This window comes from Corylus avellana, chromosome 5, assembly GCF_965113065.1.
Source record: "Corylus avellana chromosome 5, dhCorAvel1.hap1.2, whole genome shotgun sequence".
Classification (NCBI taxonomy): Eukaryota; Viridiplantae; Streptophyta; class Magnoliopsida; order Fagales; family Betulaceae; genus Corylus; species Corylus avellana.
In genome coordinates this window covers 30,203,098-30,226,881 of record NC_142494.1, presented here as the reverse complement: position 1 = coordinate 30,226,881, position 23,784 = coordinate 30,203,098, and the positions used below count along the sequence as shown (strand labels likewise).

At 33.7% G+C, this 23,784-nt stretch overlaps 2 protein-coding genes across 3 annotated transcripts; one reads left to right on the top strand and one right to left on the bottom strand.

The window, feature by feature from the left end:
• The first annotated feature begins 10,391 nt into the window (after positions 1–10,391).
• Positions 10,392–13,326, top strand: LOC132180915 (beta-1,4-N-acetylglucosaminyltransferase family protein). Of its 2 annotated transcripts, none has more exons than XM_059593910.2 (2): positions 10,392–10,798; positions 11,743–13,326. In XM_059593910.2, exons 1-2 carry the CDS (start codon positions 10,736–10,738, stop codon positions 12,835–12,837), a joined length of 1,158 nt encoding a protein of 385 aa, XP_059449893.2. In that variant the 5' UTR covers positions 10,392–10,735; the 3' UTR covers positions 12,838–13,326. The 2 variants fall into 2 exon arrangements, with proteins under 2 accessions (XP_059449893.2, XP_059449892.2); XM_059593909.2 differs by having other exon boundaries at positions 11,740–13,326.
• A 5,042-nt stretch (positions 13,327–18,368) lies between these two features.
• LOC132181203 (RNA-binding CRS1 / YhbY (CRM) domain protein) lies at positions 18,369–23,319 on the bottom strand. The gene is made up of 4 exons (XM_059594317.2): positions 23,105–23,319; positions 21,998–22,286; positions 20,650–21,051; positions 18,369–19,707 (listed from the first exon to the last, which is right to left on the bottom strand). Exons 1-4 carry the CDS (start codon positions 23,176–23,178, stop codon positions 18,472–18,474), a joined length of 2,001 nt encoding a protein of 666 aa, XP_059450300.1. The 5' UTR covers positions 23,179–23,319; the 3' UTR covers positions 18,369–18,471.
• Between the last annotated feature and the right edge of the window lie 465 nt (positions 23,320–23,784).

Below are 23,784 nucleotides of genomic sequence, written 5' to 3'. Positions count from 1 at the left end.
AACCGGTGAACCGAGAGAACTTGGTAAGCTTGCTGGCGTCGGGCCACAAATTTAGATAGGGCCTTTCCATATGGGCTTAACAATTTTTTTGTTTGGATCCCATTGGAGTTCAAGAGTATTTCCAGTACCATACGGTTTGGCCCATTGAACTCGGACATCTGGGTTTACCTGATTCGGCAGGCGGGTTTGTGCATCCGTGGTTATCCAACACCTTGGATCTAATGAGAGATTGGGTCGCTGAGGTCTTTGAATCGGGATCAAGTGCAATCCCGTGTGGGCTGCTGTATATTCAGTGAGCAATTTTGCAAGAAATGCCTTTTTAGCGTTTGGGCTGGGGAACGGTTGATAATATTAAAGCCCATGCTTGAGGGCTTAATGGAAGCCCATCCTCAATCATCCATCTCCTCTCCATTTCAAGTATTTGATAGTCAAGATTAAATATTACATTTAATGGTATATATTGTTTCATGGTAAAATCGGATCCGGCTTATATGCTGTTATTATTGTTATTTTTTTTTTTTTATATGTCCACACAAGAGGGAGGAGGGAGGATTCGAACTAATGACCTCCACTTCATAAGGTGAGGTCCCCAACCGATTGAGCTACCCCTTGGGAACTTATATGTTGTTATTAAAATAACATGTATGTTGTAGTGTAAACAATGGTTAAGATTGAATTTCAAAGTTGACTTACTTTAAGAAGCTTTTAATAGGAGAGAGAAATGAAAAAAGATTTTGAGAGATTCAATATTGACCGTTATTTAAACTACAATTAATAACAACATGTAGTCCTTAAGAGGTAGTTTAATCGGCTGTGAATCACGCCTCATGAAGCGGAAGTCACTAATTCGAATCCCTCCTTCCCCTTCCCTTGTGTGGACATGTCAAAATAAATAAATAACAGCCTGTAAACCAAATCCTAGTAAATCTATTATCATATCATTAAATGTTTTAAATGACGTATCACTATATATATCGTTAAATGCAATAAAATAAAATTTTGGTCATAAAATGATTCTTACTCTTCTTAACTTCAAGTAAAACGAAAAATATCTTATTCCTGGTCGAACACGGTCATTGAATTCAGGCATTGCTGACAAGTGACAATAATTGTCACTCTCCCATTTACCAACCCTTGACCGTAGACATATTATCACAATAATGGTTAAGACTCCTAAGGTCGGTCAATAATAATTAATGAGATGGATGCATGTGTAGTTTTTCTATATATAGACTTTAGGGAGATAGACATGTTGGAGAGACTTTAATGAGATTATAATACAGTATATTATGATACCATTTAATTTAAAAGCTTAAATTTATGAGTTTGAGTTCAATTATACTATATTAATTACTCACATTTATGTCATCTTTTCACATTTGTAAAATTCAATCTTTCTACTCTAATGTGGATATACTCAACATTGTAATATCTTATTTTGCATTATGACAGGATAAAATATATATATATATATGTGTGTGTGTGTGTGTGTTTTTGTTGATAATTAATCGACTTAATTGACCACCAATTAACCGATTAATTGAAAAGGTTGATATTATTTATTGTCGGTACGGAGTCAGTTAATTAATTGACTTCTACGATTTGATCGGTGAAAATGCTCCTACTGACACCAACGAAACTGATACCCACCGCTACTAAAATCACAAATATAGTTTACTTTTATCTCACATTCGAGTCGACTAAATAGGTAGGCCACTTAGGTGATCATTGCCTAAGGCCCCACTAGTAAAATAAAAATAATAATAATAATAAAACCCTTAAATATTAGCCAATAAAAATTGTGAGTGCATTTTGTTTCTCTTTGTGTGAGAGACTTCATAGCCTATGTATTATGTGACACCATTCATTTCTACACGTGTGAGAGATTTGGAGTCTAACAATAAAACCAAATTAATTAGTAATTTTGCATCTCATAAAACAAGAAGAATTGATTTTTAAAAAAGAAAAGAAAAAAAAATACATATAAGATCGAAACTTAAATAAATATTGTTCTAATCGTCTTAAGCCTCGAAATTTCTAAAGCCTTATTCACATTAAAACTCTATTTTTTTATAAAAAATTTTAAAAAACAATCCTAAAATACAATAAAAAACAAACATTTTCTTGGAGGTGCTGTCAGAAGTATATATATATATATGTGTTCTTGTATTAGGCCAAAGTCCAACTGGCAATATGCTGTAAAACCCTTTTATTTATTCACAAAGGAATATTATAGATTATTGGCAATGGGCATGGACATATTTGGTAGTACAGAACTAGGTAGGCAATTAAGATTGTCTTAATTTTAATTGATAATTAAGAGTTGATAGGTATATTAATTGTTTAATAACATGGCAGAGTGGCCATTGCTGTCATACTACTACACGACTTTGACACTCGTGCAGGGTACGTTGTTAATTTGACGTCATCATCTTTTATATTGTTCGAGACAAAACAAGCCAAAGCCGAGGACGTAGATTTCCATATACATCACCTCCACACTCCATTACACTTGATGCTTCTTAAGATAAGATTACTTATTATTATAATTTTTTAATTCATATGGAGAAAGGGAAAGAGGCAGCCTATTGTTATAGTCTACTATAATTTAATGATGTGACAATAAAAATAAATTGTTTATCTCTTTTTATCTCAAAATAAACATAAAATCACGTGTTTCAATATCAGAAGAAATGACGTGTGTGAAAGTGGTTGTAGATGTTGGAACATAAGCGTGATCGGGTCGGGTCAGCCTTGAATGAGATAGGTTTAAGGATTTAATTTTTTGTGTTTCATCATTTTTAAAAGCTTAATTTTGTAGTGTCGAGTAAGTAAGTACAAATTTGGTAGGTTACGAGGAATGTAGGTAGGATTTATACAAATTTGATGAACAAACCTATCCAATTGATTGGCCATGTCAGGCGCAAAAACAATGCTATTTTACTAAAGATGGATTTGACGGTTGAGATCAGCAGCCTAACCACCTTAATTTTTGGTTTTGGCTTGATTCAGAAAGATGTGTCTAAGCAAGTTCACATGTCAGTGTTAGTTATGACCGTTGGTTACGAGGCATTCTTATTCTTTCCTAATTGTTTTTTTTAAAGGAGTGGAAGGGGTGTTGAATATATAATAAAGATGGAAATATTTTATAATAAATGGGGATTTATTTAATCCTAAATTAAGGAATTTGATTAAGAGTAATGTTATAAGTTTTTTTAGAGTTATCCAAAATGTGATGTGACTTTTAAAATCACAAATAGATCAAAAGTCAATAAATCACATCTCAAATTCAACGGTGATTTTAAAAACCACATCACATTTTGGATGACTCTAAAAAAATTTATAGCATTACTCTTTGAGTAATCCTTAATACTTGACAGTCGTGAGAGTTGAGGCAAGAGGCTAGCCAGCATGTCATTGTTCTTTCCATTTCACGGTGCAAGAATTTAGAGATGATAATTTTGTTTTTAGAAATGATCGGTGTCAATATTTTTTTAATTTTATTTTACAAATTAATCATTAGATTTGTAAACTTATGTAAACCCTCACATAAGTTAATAATAAATCCTATAAATTTAATAATTTATAAAAAAAAAATATACACAAATTATTTAGGTTTTTTTTTTTTTTTTTTTTTTTTGGGGAACGAAGCTGCAGTTTCGATTGTCCCCCGTACGTTTGTAATAAATCCATGTTTCCATATTGCCTGTCTTCTGCAACATGTACCTTCTTTTTTTTTTTTGCCAACCCAACAAAAAGTACCTCAATCTTAATAGGAAGTGTTTCATTCACTAAACTTGGAAGACTTCACTTTACAAAATAATGTTTTTCTTAATATCCTTAACAATGAGAAAAAATAACAATTTAATCGACAATAGTATTATTAGCAGCCTTATTAAAATTATTGTTTTGTTATTTTGGTGAGGTGATTTAGTGAAAAAGCCTTCAAATCCTCCCCTGCAATCTTACTGCTACTTTGTTAAAAAAATATATATATAGTAAGTGAGCAGTACTCACTATTGAAAAATGATTAGAAACTTGTTTTTCCTCTCGCTTCATTTTCTTTTCCTTTTTCTAACCAATGCCTCTCTCCTCCATCTTCCACGCCTTTTCTCACCCATTTTGCTTAGTGCCATTTTCTCTCCACGAGTGCATCTCTTCACTTCGAGTCCTGTTGTCGTTAAAAATTTCAAAAGAGTATGATTGTTGTGAAAAATAAATTCTTTTAAAGAATATTACCGTTAGAATAAGATAAATATTCAAAAATATGACCGTTAAAAAAATACAAATATTAATTCACACATTTGATGAGGCTACTAATAATACTATAAGGTCACTAATATTAGCTAGTGAGACATTTATATTGATTAGGCCATGTTTTTGATTAACCATATTGTACGTACAAGAGACATAAATTTCATCAAAAATGGGTTTAAGAAATTGGGTTCCTTCGACCCAATACAAAGGAAAAATTATATACACTTATTTGCTTTAGTGTTTTGTAATTTTTTTTTTTTTTTTTTTTTCTAATTAAATGTGGAAAAATGTTATAAGGGATGATCATTTTCACTCTTAATCTGAATGGAAGAGAGAATGAGAGATCCTATGAGAATGCTTCAAAACACAAGGTACGGTCTATTTAGCAAACCAATATGCCCTAAAATTGGCACAACCATAAACTTTTAAGGCCTTCCAACTTTAAAAAGAAGAAAAATATCATCCATAACACTAGAAAAGTTTCAATCTTTAAACACCAGCGATTATTAATAGTAGTGATCACCGTGACAACGTTCCCTTCAAAAAGCAAGTCTAAACATCTATGAGTAACAGCAAGTTAAGAGACTAACAAGGCAGCATAAGTTTCCCCTAAGATACCATCAACCGAAAATAAACGTTTTGTAGCTGCTACAAGAATTGATTCCCCTAAGGTAACATCAAACCAATGTGCCCTAACATTAATGTTTTGTAATTGATTCTTCACATAATATGATTTGTCTATATACAAAAGCATATAAAAGATAGTGGCCCAAGCCTAATATTTTACCATCTCCGAGGAAGAAAGAGTGAAGCATCCCTATCATATAAAAGAGCCAAACATGGTTGCCATTTGCCCATGACATTATATTATTATATGACCCAAACAATTTTATTCTATATAAACAGAATATGCTTTATGAGTTTTCGTCTCAATCCCTAAAAACAAACATCCTCGCAAGTGAACTTTCTAGGAAGCTGCGTATACGTAATGCCAGCCACACTCACTGAATCACTGTTGCATCCGCGTCAATGTTATCGTCCCTTCGGTTTAACCTTTGGCTCTGATTTTGGGTTTTATTTTTTTATTTTTTTATTTTTATTATTATTATTATTTTTTAATATATATATATTTTTGGAATAACAACATGCCACGTGGAGGTTTTATGCAAAGTTGTATCATCAGGGCTGAATTTTTTTTTTTTGACATGTCCACATAAGAGATGATAGGGAATTCGAACTAGTGACATTCGTTTCATTAGGCGTGGTCCACAGCTGATTGAGCTACCCCCTGAAGACTTATCAGGACTGAATTATGACTTTGACATGGTTAGTCCCAAAACATACGGAAAAAGACCAAAACATCGACTTTGATTTGGTCAGTCCTTGAATGAATAAATGTTGTCACATCAATAAATAAAAATAATAATTTTAGCATTAATGTTTTTACTCAAAGTATAATTCTCGGAATTAGGGGAAGAAAATTTTTAAAATTTAATTTATTAAACTGATATGTTCTTATATGTATTTTTAATATAATTAATATTATTATTTTTTTTATTTTTTTATTTTTTTTTTATTATAGTCAAGTAAAGACCTCTTGATTTGTGGGTACTCATATAGTTGTGTTTGTTCAGCTCTTTGTTTTTTGTGAGTATTCTTAGATGGGGACGCATCAAAGGGATTCCTCACTTTCTATAAACCAAACGTGAAGGTATGCCTAACAAGGACACATGGTAGCTACTAGAGGATTAATAGATGAGAATAATATATATATATATATATATATACGAGGAGAGAGAAAGGATGAGAGATTTGAACTAATAATCTTCGCTTCATGAAACGTAGTCTCCAACCGATTGAGTTACCTCTTGAGAATGTGCTATTCTTATTCGAATCTTAGGATAATACTCCATTCCTTACCAATCATGTATTTATATTTTATATGATGAGTGGGATAACTATATGAATATGTTACAATCTTAAATGTATTATATTAGTCAAGTGCAATCTTATTTATGTATCTATAAACACTTTTCGGCACCGGAAGGAAGTGTTAATGAGTCATGACCCTTTCCACCTAGGTCTCTTGAAGAAAAAAGAAAAGAAAAGAAAAACTTCACTTTAGATTCCTGAACTATCGCATATTTTAAGAATACCTCCCAAAATTCAAAAACTCTCAATTTACACCTATTAAGTTTCAATTTCAATCAATTTACCCACTCCCTAAGATTTTAAACGTTAACTTATGACGAAAAATGGAGAGGGGTAAATTGATTGAAATTGAAAGTTCATAGTATAAATTGAGAGTTTTTGAATTTTGGGGAGGTTTTCTTAAAACGTACAGTAGTTCAGAGGTCTAAACTAAAGTTTTTTTTTTTTTTAACAAAAAAAGTTGCTTGTTCATTGTACTTTATGCATATTACAAAGGGTTAAATACTTTTTTGTCCCTTGTGGTTTAACAACATTATTTTTTATCCCCTTAGGGTTTAGTTTTTAACACAGGAGGTACATCAAGTTTATATAAAGATGGAGATGATACTTTCGTCTAAATTCTGTCCAATATTTGACAGAAGCCACACCAGCACCATTAAAAAATTGACATGCGTCCATATACCTAACTAAAAATAAAAAATAAATTAAAAGTATTAAAAAAGTAAATTTAATTAAAATTTTCAAAATAAAATAAATAAATAAATTTGGGGTGACTCTTTGGCCATTTACCCCCATCTAGCCGGATTGGGGGTGGCGAGCCACCCTATGGCCCATGGGGGTGGTTCGGCCACCCCCAATGGGCCAAATAGAGGTGGCTGAAATCACCCCCTAAAGCCGTGAGGGTGGCTCCAGATGCGCCACCCCCCAAATGGCCAAAGATGGCTACGGTCACCCTTCTCTTAATTTAATTTAATTTAATTTTTTAATGTTTTTAATTTTTAAAAATAAATAATTTTTTAATTAGGTATATAGACACATGTCACTTTTTAAAAAGTGCTGACGGTACTTTCTGTTAAATTTTGGATGAAATTTAGATGAAAATACCATTTTCGTCATTATGTAAACCCAAAGCACCTCTTATAATAAAAAATAAATTTTAAAGGACAAAAATTAAAGTCGTTAAACCACGTAGTGTAAAAAGATAATTAAAAATACAAAAGTTATCTTGAACTTTGAAGTAATTGATGTACGTTTTGTATGCTATTGGCTCCCCCAGAGTCAATGACCTTCGATGACCTGAATACAGACAGAAGCAACCTACGATAATTACATATGAGGTGGGAAACTGAAGAGCCCATAACTAAAAACAGTTGTGGTTCCAAATCCAATGCTGCTAATTTTGATGTAGACGGCTAGTTTTGTCCGACTGTATCAAACAAAATAATATATATATATATATATATATATTGGTTGCAAATGTTGCAATTATTTCTTTTAAATTTCTTTAATCTACTTTATTAAATTAAAGAAAATGATAATGACAGAGAAGAACTAATTATCATTCTCTCCCTCCGGAGATTTCAATCACCTTTTCACGGTTCCAAATTTCCAATGGCCTCGCAGGCCAAAACGCACTAAACATAATAGTACCTCGACAATCTCATCAGCCAAACAAAATTAATTGAAAAAAAGAAAAAGAAAAAGAAAGAAAAAAAAAAACCCAAAGAATTAATATGGTACTTCGTCAACCCTAAAAATCGCATATTACTCAAGAGAATTCGGAAATGGGCGGGGTCATTGTCTCCAATAGGGCCACAGTTACCTCCACCCCTCCTCCACAGGTTAAGGGTGGAATCAGCAACTTTAGTGTAAGGGGTAATTTTTTTTTTTTTTTTTTTTTTTGAAAGGAGGGAAGAAATTAATTTTTGAGAGTTTACTTCATAAAAATATTTATTTTTAAGGAATTTTTTTAAAATTTTTTTTGGAGAACTAGCTTTTGGTTTGGGGGGCTTTTCGCCCCTACATGGGGACGTTGTTTCTTGTGCTTTTTAGAGTGTTTTTTTGTTTGGGTTTTTGATTGGTTGTTAATGTTTTTTTTTTTTTAAAAAAAAAAAAAAAAAAAAATCAAACAAAGCTTAACCATTAGGTCTCCACTAAATCAAAACCACAAAAATCAGAAAAGAGAAGTTAAAGAATGGGGAGGCGGTTGGCGAGGGCGTGGGTGATGAAGGAGCAGAGGATGAAGGGCCATCAGCGGGGGCAGAACTAAAACATTAAATTTGGGGTGGACAAAACTATGAAAAAAACAAAAAAAAAAAAAAACAAAACTTTAAGGGTGTATCTTTTATATATATAAGTTTTAAAATTTTAGAATGGCCACGCCCCAAGGGCTCACCTAGTTGCCCTTGGCCATCAGGCCATGGAGGTGACTTTGGATGAGAGACCGAGAGAGAATGAGCAACGAGAAACGATTAAAAAAAATTGTTTTTATCTAAAATAAAATAAATGTTGATCGGGAATTTGATAAAAATCTGTCTTGTGAAAGTTACCACTTTACATTATCAACTAGTCACAATCCCTTCCAAAAACAATGAAAGTGACCATTCTCTCTTCCATCCGAATCAGAGGTGAAAAAGACTCTCTCTTGTAGTATTTTCCTTTATTCAATTAAAAAAAAAAAAAAAACTAGTCACAATCCCTCTTTTTTCCACCTTTGATTGGACATTCTTTTGCTATCTTGGCTATTAACAATCTATCTCTTTTCAAGTCTTTGAATTTTGCTTCTATGGTATTCATAGTTTTAAAGTTGATGTATTTTGAGGAGATTTTTTTTTTTTTTTTAAAAAAAAAAATTTATTTGAAAAAGTATTTTGATGTTACATAATTTTATATTTTAAAGATTTTTTTTTTTTTTGTTAATGTTTTTAAGATTTGTAACTTCTAGAACCAAAAAAAAAAAAAAAAAAAAAACACACACTCACACACAAAAATTTTATATACCCCTTTATTTTTTATTTGGCACTATATTAACTATACGAAGAGCGAAGGTCATTAATTCAAATCATTTTATCTCTTTCTCTCATTTTGTGTAAATATGTCCAAAAAAAAATTATATCAAAAGCTGATTGGGGTTGGGGACGGAGACATAATTTAGTATAGGCAGGAGCCAAGGGCCAATAATAATATGGACATGTGCTGATATGCAAAAAAAAAAATAAATAAAAAAATTTACCTTATAAATTATTATTTTTACCCGATTTTTTTTTTTTTTTTTCTTATGAGTTGGGGGGTGGCCACCCCCTTCCTCTGTTCCTTGTTTGGGTCCTCATCCCTTTAGATGTATTTTACTTTTGTTTTGTTAATGAAACTTATATTACCCACAAAATGGTAGATGGATGGATGCTTTTTAAAAAAAAAAAAAGTGGATGGATGGATAATAAACTCCAAATTCAAGGGACCATATCACCTTGCATCATATCTAATTACCTATGCCATATTTTTTGAGCTAAATTTTGGATTCAAATGCTAGATGTTCCTACCTACTTCAACCCATCCCAACAAGAAGGGGTATATTGAAAAATGTTATTTATTTATTTTATATAAAAAGTGATTTTAAACAAAAGAAAAATATCTAAGTGACAAGTTGGAGAATGGAGTCTCTTCTGGGCTCACAAGTCACAGCCCTCAAGGCAAGGCTGTTTTTAATGAAACAAAAAAGGAATATTAATAATGTGTCGTGACGGTTGATACAGAAAGGCACAATCAAATAACGGACGTCTTGACCGGGTCAAACGGCGCGTGGGCAACCGCACCCAGAAACCATGTACGCTAATTCGAAACTCAAATGACTAATAACACCCCTCCTTTCTCTAACTTTGCGGCCAAGCAAATCAAGGCTAGATCAGTAAAAACATCATTAAAAGAGACCCAACACAAACCAAATGCGCCGCTCCTTGCAACATGTTTGCGACTGTCGCAATTAACTACAACCCTACCACTCTATCACACGGTTTCCTCATCTAATAGCCGTTGATTAAAAATTCCAATATCCAACGGATTAGACAGAATCTCGTTATATCATCAATGCCTTGAAAGTTTCTCAATTTTTTTTTTTTTTTTTTTTTTTGTATTTTCTTATTCGGACAAAAAATTTTGGTGGAAAAATCGAATTTATAAGGTTTTATTTTTTTTAAGTTTTTTATTCTCTCTCTTTTTCTTGTGTCCTTCGATATTTGGAAGAGCTATCCGGTGAGAGAAAGAAAAACCACCAAACGGCTATAATTGACGTTACAAGTTCTTCATTTTTCATAGAGAAAGAGAGAGAGAGAGAGAGAACGAGGGAGGGAGGGAGCGAGAGGGAGAGAGAGAGAGAGAGAGAAGCCTGAAGATCGTTGGGTTTCGAAGGGATTGCTTTGCCGAATTTCGGTTCGAAATTTCGGCCTTTGTTTCCTGGTGGGGTTGATCTGGGTCTCGACGATCTGAATTTTGGTCACTGGGAGAGAGGACTTTGGGTTCTTCTTCAATATACAACAAACAGAGTATAATCATGTCAGATGGGTACTACTCTTCTAAGAAGACTGATGACATCTGCGAAGACGTTTGCGGCCAGGTACTTCTTTTTCTTTTTCTTTTCCTTTTTTCCTTTTTGCTCTCCCTTTTGCAATTATGTACCTTTTTTTCATTGTTAATTTTTTAATTTTTTTTTCTAGAGTTTTAGGTTTGTTTTTTAGTTTGTGGCAATGGGTATCTTTTTGGTTTCGATTTTGTTTTTTGGTTTTAAGGAAAAAGGGATTTTTGTTTGTTTTCTGAGTTTGTGCTTGAACTATTTGTCTATACCAATTGTCTACTCTTTTTAAATTTTATACATGTTTTTCTTCTTTTAACAAAATAATTTTGGAGGTTGCTTTTTGAGTTTTTTAGTAATGGGTATCTCTTGTTTGGATTAATATCTGAATAAGAAAAATTGGGACTCGTTCAACTATATAATGTGCTCCGATATCCCTTTCTATATATATATATATGTGTGTGTGTGTGTGTGTGTTTACGCCCCTTTTAACTCTATAATTTTTTGATTGATGGGTTTGTGGTCTTATAGATGGATTGTCGTTTCAAAATTTGCATCTGAATTTTTGAGAGATAGAAACTCATGTATTTTGTTTTAATTTGGACTTCAATTTAGGTTTTGCCTCGTTGTAAGAATTCTTTTATTGATAATGCATGAGAAGGGAAATGAAAATTAATGGTTAAGGTGTGGAATTTGTGTCTGAATCATTGGTCCTTTCAAGTTACATAATTTCTCTGTTTTTCTTTGGGTTTTTCTCCTGTTAATTTTCTGGTAGCATTCTGGGACTTTTGTGTGTGTTATTTTAAATATGCAAATTTTGAATTTTCCTTTCAAGGATTCTATACAAATGTCATGAACAAACAAACAGATATCCCTGAATTTTGTCGAATTTTGTACCATGTTATGTCAACAAGTTTAATGTAGTGCTTTTTATTTTGTGCATACATAATCCGGGTATCTTAGAAAGCTTTTCTTTTTAACCACAGCAGGGAACTCGTGCAGCACTGAGCATGTCAAGACTCCGATGTATTTTGCGAGGGGTGGATTTGAGGACCTATATGTTTTTGTTTGTGATAGTCCCATTATGCATCTTTGGTGTATATTTGCATGGGCAAAAGATCTCTTATTTCCTGAGACCAATATGGGAATCACCCCCAAAGCCCTTCCACAACATCCCTCACTATTATCACGAGAACATGTCGATGGAGACTCTTTGCAAACTTCACGGGTGGGGAATTCGTGAATCACCTAGACGAGTCTATGATGCTGTTCTATTCAGTAATGAGATTGACATCCTTACAATTCGATGGAATGAATTGTATCCATATGTGACTCAGTTTGTACTTCTCGAATCAAACTCAACATTCACAGGCTTGCCTAAACCATTGCTTTTTGCGGGCAACCGTGACCAGTTCAAGTTTATTGAACCTCGGCTGACTTACGGAATGATTGGAGGAAGATTTAAGAAAGGCGAAAATCCATTTGTTGAAGAGGCGTATCAGAGATTAGCGCTGGACGAGCTTTTGAGAATTGCTGGCGTAGAAGATGATGATTTGTTGATAATGTCTGATGTCGATGAGATTCCAAGTGCCCACACTATTAATCTCTTGAGGTGGTGCGATGACACTCCGCCTATCCTTCACCTTCAGCTTAGGAACTACTTGTATTCGTTTGAGTTTTTTGTAGACAGCAAAAGCTGGAGAGCTTCTGTCCACAGGTACAAGACTGGAAAGACTAGATATGCACATTATCGACAGACCGATGACATTTTGTCAGATGCAGGGTGGCATTGTAGCTTTTGCTTCCGCCATATCAGCGATTTCGTATTCAAGATGAAGGCTTACAGCCACTATGATCGGGTCCGGTTTTCTCATTACCTTAATCACAATAGGATTCAGGCTGTAATATGCGAAGGGGCTAACCTATTTGACATGATTCCTGAGGAATACACATTTAAGGAGATTATTGGGAAGATGGGGCCTATTCCTCATTCTTATTCCGCAGTCCATCTTCCAACATATTTGTTGAATAATGCTGAGAATTACAAGTATCTGTTGCCTGGCAACTGCAAAAGAGGTGGCTGAGAGTCCTGAAAGATAGGGGTGTCTGTAGAGATTGGAGATACAGAATATGCATTGCACTGAACAGGGGTCACTTGGACAATTGATGGTTTTGGCAAATCAGCGGTATAAGTATACCTTATATATCTAACAGTGTAGGTCGTTCTCTAGAGAGAAGGGAAGAACTTGTTGGGTTCTTGGAATTTGAGGGGAAACTCTGTATTTCCTCTTTTATGGGAGTTGGGGTTTCTTCCGATGCCAATTTTCCAAGTAGGAAGCTCGTTGTCAGGGGAATATCTCTGTGGTTTTGGCAAGCTTATGTACCATTTCTTGCCTGAACGGCACAATCCCCATATTTCATGAGTAGAAATTAGATTTTTTCCCAGGCTTTTCTTTGCTGGGAATTTGGCTTTCTTAGAATAATTTCTTCATATATTCTTCTTACAACTTTGGTTGTCTATTAACTCCTTGATTTGTACCATCTGAATGCAAAAGATCTTTCCATTGATCACAGTTTCTTATCTTTCCCTCTTATAGTCTTATGTTTTTCCTTTAAAAATAATTAAAAAAGCTTATTAACATTGTCACATCAATAGGGTGAGACAGTAATAAAATAAAAGTACGGTTTTTAACATTACTCATACAAAAAGGAGGCATTTGCAGCATTAAAACTTGGTAATTTAATTGTGACTTGCTGGCATGCACCACCATTTCGCCTACTTTTGCTTTTAAATTTAGTAAGGTGGGGATGTGATGTAATTTTAGTTTGAACGGCTTTCAACTTGGTTGTAGTTTTAAGAAATTTTCACAAATTGCTTTCCCATACCATTTCTTGTTTTTCAACTTGCTTTTAAGGAATTTTAAAATTTCAGTCTATTAAATTAACACGTTTTTAATTTAATAAAATTAACTGAACATGAAACACGTGTCTTTAGAGTATGTAATTTTCACAAACTCTAATAGAACACATGTTAATTTAAAGAAAAACCATTTCCTTTTAGTTTTTCCTAAATGGAGGTTCATTGTTTGTGTGAAGCAGGTAGAAATTCGTGATTTTAGCTGATTTGGTTGACTCGTTTGTTAGCCTTTTTTCCCAATTGAGAAGGGTGACTACTTTTAAAAAATTGGAGGACCTGCATGAAAACAACAATACTGAGAAGAGTACTCTTCTCTGCTAGCTGATGACTCTGTTCCAATAACCCCATTGGGTAGATCTTTCAGTGACACAAATTGCTGTCGTGCAATTTCAATATGGAAGATCAAATCCCGGTGCTCCAACATTCCACACAAAGACTAAAGAATAGCCAATGGGATATTAAGATTGACCCACTTGGTGTTTCATTTTCAACGCACGAATTTATTATTTGGTTTACAAATATAAAATCCCTTGTTGTTATCTCATAATTGAGGTAATTTACCATTTAAGTTGCTAGTAATCTGGTTTGTATATTGCGAGAGAATTCGTATAAGACTCACAGCTCTGTCCGGACATTTAGATTAAAAAAACTCCAAAAGCAGCTAATCACCAAATGCTGTTTCTAGGAAATTACATTTGGTTTTGTTTTATTTTGTGTTATGGATGAGAGAGTCTTTTGGTGGTTCTGATGCGTACGAGTAGAATACTTGCTGCATGATGTAGCTTCTTAGAACTTTCTTGGCTTTTCGTATGATACTATAAGTTTCTATATTCTGTCCCCTTCCAAGGTTAGCATGTGTGTTTTTTTTAATTGAATAGGGAAAATGGGTTATTGGGACGATCTTTCTCAATTTTGATTCGAATAAAAAAGATAATGAGATATTCTATGAGAATGCTTTCAAATATAATGTGAAAAATGGCTTACTAGCTAAAGCACGTGCACAATAATTGACATATCAAGACACTTTGAAAGGCAGAAGCAACTAAACTATATCAGAAATAATAGTAGCAAAATTATAAGAAGAAAAAAAGAGGAAGATTGTTAATAGCTAACGTCACCAAAAGAGCATCCCCTTTAAGGAAGAAACAGCCGAAACCAAACGAGGCAGCCAACCCAATATAGCTAATAAGGCTGTCGATTTATGAAATTGACATTTATTTTTAGAGCATATAATTTTCACGTGCATTTTTAATACAAACTGACATCTGTCCTTAGAACAGCATCCTCACAATTTACTACTAATTTTAGCATATGTTAATTTTTGGTTGGACGTCAAGAACATGTTTTGGTTGGACGCCAAGAACATGGTAATGAAAAAAAAAAGGGCCTAGACATAGACAACCAATGAAACCATATTCTAATATTATCTTTCTTTTGCCCCTTTGGGTTGTAGATTAGTCGTGAGCTTTGTTATTAATCAGTTAATAATTATTTTTCATTGCATTAAAAAAAAAATTGTCAATTCTTCATCAATAATTCTTCGAGACTAAGTCTAAAATCTAAATCAATGCTTAGTTGAGAGTTTTCCACGGCAAGCTGTACTTGGCCGTGGCCCTACTACTTTCAAATTCCACGTGGAGCAAAACCTGCAATTTTTTTTTTTAAAAAAATAATTAATAAAAACAATAGCTTTAAAAACATAATTAAACATTTGATAAAATTATGGTTTGGTCACATCCGGTGAAGCCATTTTCTTTGATTATGAAATTAAACTTCAGTTTTAAGACTTCGCCCAACCACGTGATGATAATGATGATGATTCATGGACATTCCAGTATGATTTCTTATTAATTAGAAAGGAACCAAAAAAAAAAAAAAAGATTTATTGTTGGCCAACAAGTCAACGCTATTTAACTTAGGGAAGGTGTTAACTGATAATAGACTAATAGTATTATTGTTTTTTTTTTTTTTTTTTTTTTAGCTCAGAGTAGCTTGTTATTAGCTAGAATATGTATATTGTTACAGTGAATAGTAATTTGGAGTTATTCACTGTAGCACACTAGATGAATAATATATATATATATATATATATATATATATATATATATATATTTTTGTTTATTATTTCTTTATTTCATATTTTTTCACCTAATATCTTTTATTTATTCTGAACACTTCTTCACATCTGTTGCGTCTCTCTCTCAAACACAAAATTTATCTCTCTTACTCACAAATTTTTTTCACACAGTTGGATGAAAAAATTTAATGTAAAAAAAAATTATTGTATGGAAACACACAGATGGAAACAAATAAATTGCAGTTGAATAAAAAAATTTATTTATGTTATTAATTTTAAAAATTAGTACATGCATGTGAGATGAATGTTTTTCATATGTGTTTATTTTTGTTTTTATGAATAATTTCTATATATGTGTTTGTTTTTCTCTTTAATTAAGTGTTGGCAATAGTATAATAAAAAATGAGAAATAATATTTTATAGCAAGTAGATAATGAAATAGAGAATATGTTGGAATGTGTTGAAGTGTATAGTAAAAAAATAATAGGTAAAATAAAAAATTTTACTTTTTTACTAGATAAAATACATAATACTGCTATAAATGCTCTTAGTAAATAGATATTAAACTTTTCCTGAATAGAAAATATATATATATTAAACCAAAAATAAAAAAAGCAATTCGACCTGGGAAGTCTGAAACCCACCCGGTGGTTCTGCGACATGTCAACAACGTACGATTAGGATAATATATATATTTTTTTGAGTCTACTAAGTTGTAAATGGAAAATTGACCCTAGTTGATTGGACAAGTCAAGAATGTTGCTGGCATTGAAAAAGATGATTAAATAATAATAATAACAATAATGGAATAAGATTGAATTGGAAGATCTTGGTTGTTCCATCACCTAACATGTGGACCATTCTTAATGGGGATAAGAAAGTGAGAATGACGCAAAGCAATTGTGGAAGATTAATTGGTCTTCTTCACTCTTCTGAGGCATGCTTCATAGGAAAAGTAGTACTCGTGGGTATGACTTTTTCCCCATCCACTCTCCTTCCTGCTCATGCACTACAATAATCATCATAATTAACTCATATGTACGTACTAAAAATCTTATTAGAAAGGGGTCAATATTTTCTCCTCATTTCATCTTATAAATTAATTATAAAAGCATTAATGGTAATCTCACCAAAATAATCAAAAGTATATATATATATATATAACAACTCACATTTTTTTAGAGCACCTACAACAACTTTATTATTTTAATAATTTACTTTCACTATTCTATTTAAATATTATTTTTTAAAGATTTGTTTATTTTTTTCTTTAACTTTTATATTTTTGAATATTTGTATTTTTCTAATGGTTTATTTTAAGAATATTTGTCTTATTTAATATTTTTAAAAATTTGTAATTTTCTGGTAATATTCTTTCTCGAACGGTAATATTCTTGGTTGGTTGGTTTTCTTATGGAGAAAACCACCGAGATTGTGAAGGAGGAAGTGGGTTTGTGGGGGCAAAATGGTGGAGAGAAATGGCGCTAAATGCTGAATGGGTGAGAGAAAAGAAAAAGGGAAGGGAGAGAAGCATGCAAAGAAAAGGAAAAGGAAAAGAAATAATAATAAAAAAAAAAACAGGAGAGAGAGAAAAGCAAAAAGGGGAGAGATAAATTATTTGTTTAATTAATAGGTGAGCGAACACTACTTACTAAAGATACTCACTGTCTTTAGTGAGTACTGTTCGTTCACTCACAATTTTATTTTGGTTAATATAGTGAGTTTGAAAAGTGAAGATTTAAGCCACTTTTATTAAATTGTTTCACCAAAATAACTAAAAAATAGTTTTGGTGAAGCTGCTAAGAGTGCTCTTATATTTGTAGACTTATGTAGACTCTACATAAATTAATGGTGAACCCTACAAATCTAATAATTGATTTATTGAGTTTGTATGAAAATATTGACTAAATATAAAAAATTTATTGACACTTAACATTTCTGTTAATATATATATATATAACCAAGTAATTAGAAATGGGCTAAAAAATGGCCCAGACCGGTCCACTGTATTTTAAGCTAAAAGCAAATAAATAGGCTACACAAACGATTTTTTTTTTAAATGCACACCAAACGATTTCTAAAGCAGGCGGAAAGACAACTTTATATGTATAGTTGTATTAAGTACTTTAATTATGTTTGGGCATATTGTTAGGAAGCCCACTTTCTCTCTCCTTCTAATCATCTTTTCCTCCCATATTGAAAAAAAAAAAAAAAAAAAAAAAAAGTTAACTATGCAACATGTCATATAGTAAAGATAAATGATAAAGGTCAATAAGTTTTTCCATATTTGACTCATATTCTCCTACTATAAATTTAATAAATTAATCATTAGATTTATAGAGTCCACGACTGAGTTATGTAAGGTCCACATAAGTCTACAAATCTAATTATTAATTTGTAAGATGAAATTAGCTGAATATAGAAAAAAAAAAATTACAATTAACATTTCTCTATAGCAAAACCCTAGAAAACAATATCAAAGCACTTCGTGATCCAAAGCTAGTCATGATAAATGCAGCGTAAAATACATCGATTATTTTCAACGGGCCTCATCATGATGCAGATTTTACAAAATGGTGCACTTTCAGCATTAGTTCCCCCCCACCAACAAAAGAATAAACTGCATGTTTCAATCAATCTCAGAAATTTAAAGATCATTAAAAGAAAATTGAAGTCACCCTGTTCAATACAATTTCTAAGGGACAATGCTCAGCAATGAAAGATCTAATCACTATCCCAAGCCTCATCCATCTCTTTATGTGTCTTTTTCTTTTTACTATTCACCCCATTATTTCCATCCTTCATTTGGTGATAATTCTCTTCATCACCACTGCTGTATCTCCCAGCCAACGATGCTCTTGAGTCATCCTCAGCATCTGACTCCCACTTCACGTTTTCCAAATCGCTAAGCACGTCGTCTGATCCAGATTCTTCCTCAGCCATCTTCCCCCTAAAGTTGGCTTCATTATTGGCTCTGCCAATCCTACTATGCTTCTGCTGTGCAAGTCTGGATTCCTTGTATCTACCATGAGTTTCTTCAGAATTCTCATGTTCCTTCACCCTATTCTTCTCATCTCCCTTAATGTGATACAAATCCTCTTCCCCATCACTGCTGCTCTGGTAATTATTACTCACTGCTTTTAATGCTTCTGAGTCTTGTTCTTCCTCGGTGTCCGATTGCCACATTGCATTTTCAAGATCACTCAACATGTTTTCTGACTCAGAATCAGAATCTTCTTCAGTTGCCTTTCTTCTAAAATTAGCTTCAGGATTTCTCTTGAAACTGCCATTTCTTTTTGCCCCGCCAATCTTATCCTCCTTCCACCTGTTTGTTCTAGACACCCTTAACTTGTCATGAACTTCATCAGAATTATCAGCATCACTCTCAAGATCACTAGCATCTCTCACGTCATTAGATTCCCATTCATCATCGCCATCAGGAATATCATTGTCTTCACCATCACTATCATTAGCCCTCTGCTTGCCACGTGTATCCTTCCACCCCCTTGTCCCTTTGACCCCACCATCATCATAAGAGTTGTCATCTCTATGTGTTTCAGATCTTCTGAACCTTCCACCAAATTCTTCTCTGTTCCAATACCTCATCTTTCCAAGCTCTTCTTTCTCTGCTGCCTCTTCAGCATCCCATTCTTTATCTGCTGCATCCTCTATCTCGGCTATGAATCTGTCTAACTCCTCTTGGTCACTATCGACAGGGGGTTCAGACTCTTCCCACTTTCTAGGAGGTTCTGTTTCTTGCTGTTTGTCCTCCCGGAAGATATAGGGACTTCCTTCCTTCCTGTCAATTGCATTAAAGAACGTAGAAGCTACTTTCTGAATGCTGGCCATGGCAACTGGATCCTCAGGATTTACCCCCTTTCGCCGGAGCTCCTGTTCTATCTTCTTTATGTTTAGCTTCTGAGATTCAAGAGCTTGTTCGAATCTTGCCTTGAATAATGCCTGCACGTAAAGATGAGTGATTCAGTAATTGTGCAAAACGAAACCATTATTATTATTATTATTATTTGATTTTTCTGTTGGTACAGAATCTTCAACATTTAAAACAAAAGTAAAATGCTCATAAGGTGCATTACAATGTCGCTTTTCTTAAGATGTTACTTCCCCCCCACAATTCTGTTCAATTGGTGTGCACCAGATCATAGCAAATACGCCACCAAGATACAATGGAAGCCAAAAAAATTTCTGACGTTTGAAGAAAACACTCAGATTTTTAATTATGGTAAGAAGATTAGAGTTCTAATTCTGGAGAAAAACAAAACCTAATTATCACAAAAATTTTCAATGTTAAGAACTGGCAAATAAGGACTCCCTTCCTTCAAGACTCATAAATGCCTTCCATTGTGAAATGTTCACAAAATAAAAACATACATGTACTTATACTAATTTTGAAAACATTCTAACATTCTCTTCCCCTATTGGAAATGTGCTTCTAGTTAAACAGACTCTGGCAACAAAGGCAACATATAACTATAGAAAATTGTTACGAACAGTAGACGTGCAAAAGATGTCATCTGAGCCTTCACATTTTCATTTAATGCGTGATTGACACTGATGCACTGTACACAGTATCTTTTTTGGCTGAAGATCTGATAAAAAAATACAAATAACGCACTTTTCACATTTTAGAAAGTGAAAAGAATCATTCAGTTGTTTCTTTATTTCTTTCTTCTTTCTTCATTTTTTTTGGGTGGGTGGGGGGTTGAAAAGGAATGTGAACAAACATTGCCCTAGGTTCTAACTGGCTATCCCATTAAAATACATATAAGGACATTCTTCTTTATTCTGCAAGATTCATGCGCAAAAACAAAGAAGGAAAAAGAAAAGCATGAGAAGATATGACATGAAAGAAGATTACAGAATAGATCATGAATGTCTACCCACCTTTCTCTTCGTAAGGGTGTTGATAGGTATCAAATTTTTGGGCTGTCGATAGTTTCTGCCACGAAACATGATGATTGTTTTCACATTATGAACGTTTATCACAATACCACCACTCAGTCTTGCAAGCATCGTCGCCATTTCTTTGATTTTTTCTTTGGGGAAGTTGTCACAGCAAACTTGCACAGTTTGATGAAACTTCCAGTGAAGATGCATATTTTGGACAACTCCACCAAAAACTCCACGGACACCAACAGGAACATAATTTTTATTTTTGAAACCAACTTTCTTATATGCCTGAAGCTGTTCAGGGGTCAATAGCTCAGGGTCATGACGAGGGGATGGCAACTCTGGTAGCTCATATTTCTTGAGCTTTTGTAGGAGCAATGCCACTTTTTTCTTGGCCTGCATTAGTTAGATAGTAAATGGTTGTCATTCTGATGATTGAAAAAAGCCAATGGATGTTATAAGCTGAGAAAACAGGAAAAGTACTTGAAAATTGCAGTAATATCCTGAACTTGGCAGGCATTGTCCAATGATAGTTTCATATGTAATTATAGACAAGCTAAACAGTTAAATAAAACCTTAACACTACGTTTGAGAGTTTGGAGAGAGGAGAGGATAAGGGGAGGAGGGAGAGGAGAAGAGTGAGGAGGAGAGGGAATAAGGTATTATGTAAATTGACAAAAGAGAGAGACAAGTGATAAGAGTTATGCCTGGAGATTGTTAGAATATCATTAATTTGTTAAGGTAAAAGGGGACGCATAAAAAAAAAACCATCTACCTCCACTTGAGGGAATTGAAAAAAGGGGGGATGAGGGGGATATATTACCCATCTAAATCCATTCAAATCCATTCCACCTTCCCCTTAAAGACATCCAAACAGGTGGAAGAAGAACCCCCCACCTATTCCGCTCTCCTTTCCTCTCTCCCTCCTACCAAACATACCACAAAGGCATGATAGCAGTTAATCTACAACAAGATCCCAACAGTCAGAGCTAATTTTGAAGAATTTCATCCTCAAGGGAATTTTAAAGTTTTAATGTAAGTTTGCCAGCATATTCCCGATACAATGTAGATACCATGCCACTTCGTCTCTAGGTTGCTCATTACAAGCTTCCCAAGCATTTGTATCCTTTACTTCATATATCCTACAAAAATTCTAACTATCAATCCCAACAGAATACTTTACAATATCTAATAAACAATGACCTTGATCAACAAAAGGTCAACCTAGTATACCAATTAATGGAAAGCCAAAAGCCAATTGATGCAACCAAAATTTAGTAGAAAGCATACATACTCTAAGAGTCAATATCTCATTATTGATCATAAGGGCAAGATAACATACTCTTTTGAGGTTGTAAATCAGTCTCTCCTCCTCAGTCATCAGCTTCTTCTTTAACTTTTGGGCTCTCCGCTTCTCCCTTAGGGTTTTACCGGATTCTCTTTGCATCCGCCTCTCCACCTTGCTTCGCATAGTCCTCCCTTTCGATGTTGACATAGAACGCGACCATACCTTGAATGGATCCAACGGTGCATGCAAAGAACATAATAAACTATCTTCGCTTGAAATACTAGGCTGAATTACATTGCTTGAGATGAGATATGGCAAAACATCTTTTAAAGAGGCGAGATTCCTGAATATAAACAAAATTTGAATCAGACTGAAGCTTATGCAAAAACCAGGAGTATTAATATTGGACAAGGTGACAAGCCATAAGTATCTGCTTTCTTGCTCATTAGGTGAAGGTAAAGAATTCAGAAATTGAATTATAGATCCTTCAATATTCAGGGCACAAATTCAATCCCACATCAGCTGAGCTTAATCTTCCCATTTAAAACCAGATCAAATAAATTAGTAAAAACCCGGGAAGCAAAACAGAGTGGAATATACTTTCTTTGCTTCTGAGAAAATGTAGACAATGAAAAGAGATCAAACTATTGGTTTCTAGATTTTTCATTATCTGAGGCCTGAAAGAACGAAAACGTATAAGCAAGTGAGCAGAGTTTTCCAATTTTAAAGCAAAATCTGATAAATGCATAAAAGATAAAATATTGGGCATAGTTTGATGGCCGAGAAACGAAATCAAGCTAAATCCGAGTTCTTTTATTTTTTGTTTTCTTCTTTTGGCTACTGGGACTCTGAGGAAACCAAAAAGACTACGTTTGTGCCACTTCAAATCAAATTGAAGCAAATGGGAAAACCCTCACCGAGCTCAGTCTAAGACTAAAAAAAAAAAAAAAAGAATCATAAAAGGGTTCATTAGCTGGAACCCAAAACACCAAAACCCCTCACTGAGCGTAGCCTAAAACACCCATTTGGCCCAGTTGAGATGAAAACGCAAAACTCGAAGACCCAAAAAAACCCACTTGTGCATTTTCCTTTCTTATTTCCTTTCCTTCACTTTCTCGTCAAACAAAAGGAATTTAATAGAGAGAGAGAGAGAGAAGATACTTGGAGGGATTGGATTGGAGAAGAGAGGAGACGTTCCTCAAGCAATGCCTCCGAAGGGTCCTCGCAGCAAACATTGGTGTCAATTAAAAAAAATCTATGTTTTCCCCTGTGTCTTTGCTCCCTGGCTTGCCCTTTCATTCCATGGGTTCCTCTTCGAACCCAAGTGGGGGGTTTCAGGGTTTTAGGTTCGGGGTTAGGAAAAGGGTTTTTCTTTGAAATTAGTTGCCAATTTGGTGCTGCTTCCAAAACGACAGGTCTTCCAACTTAGAGAATCAAATGATCATTTTATATATATATATATATATTTTGGTGGCTAGCAAGGCTTTCAAAATTCATCACGAGTTCAAGGATGATCTAAACCAATTATTGGGAATTCCAACGGTCTATTTTTCTTCTTGTTAACATAACAAAAACAATTTGTCTAATTTTTAATATGATTTATCGTTAAAATAATTGAAACAATCTGTTATATTATAATGTAGAAAGATTGATTATATTATTTTTCTCATCAGTTATAGTATTTACCTATAGGCATGATAGAAAACGGAAGGTCGTTTATCAACATCACACCTTTATCCTAACTAGGGGTTGTGCATTTTACAAAATTTCGGCCAACCTGGTTCCGACCTGTGCGGGTTGGCTTCCAATGGCAAGCAAAGGCGGGGTTGGATTTTATATTT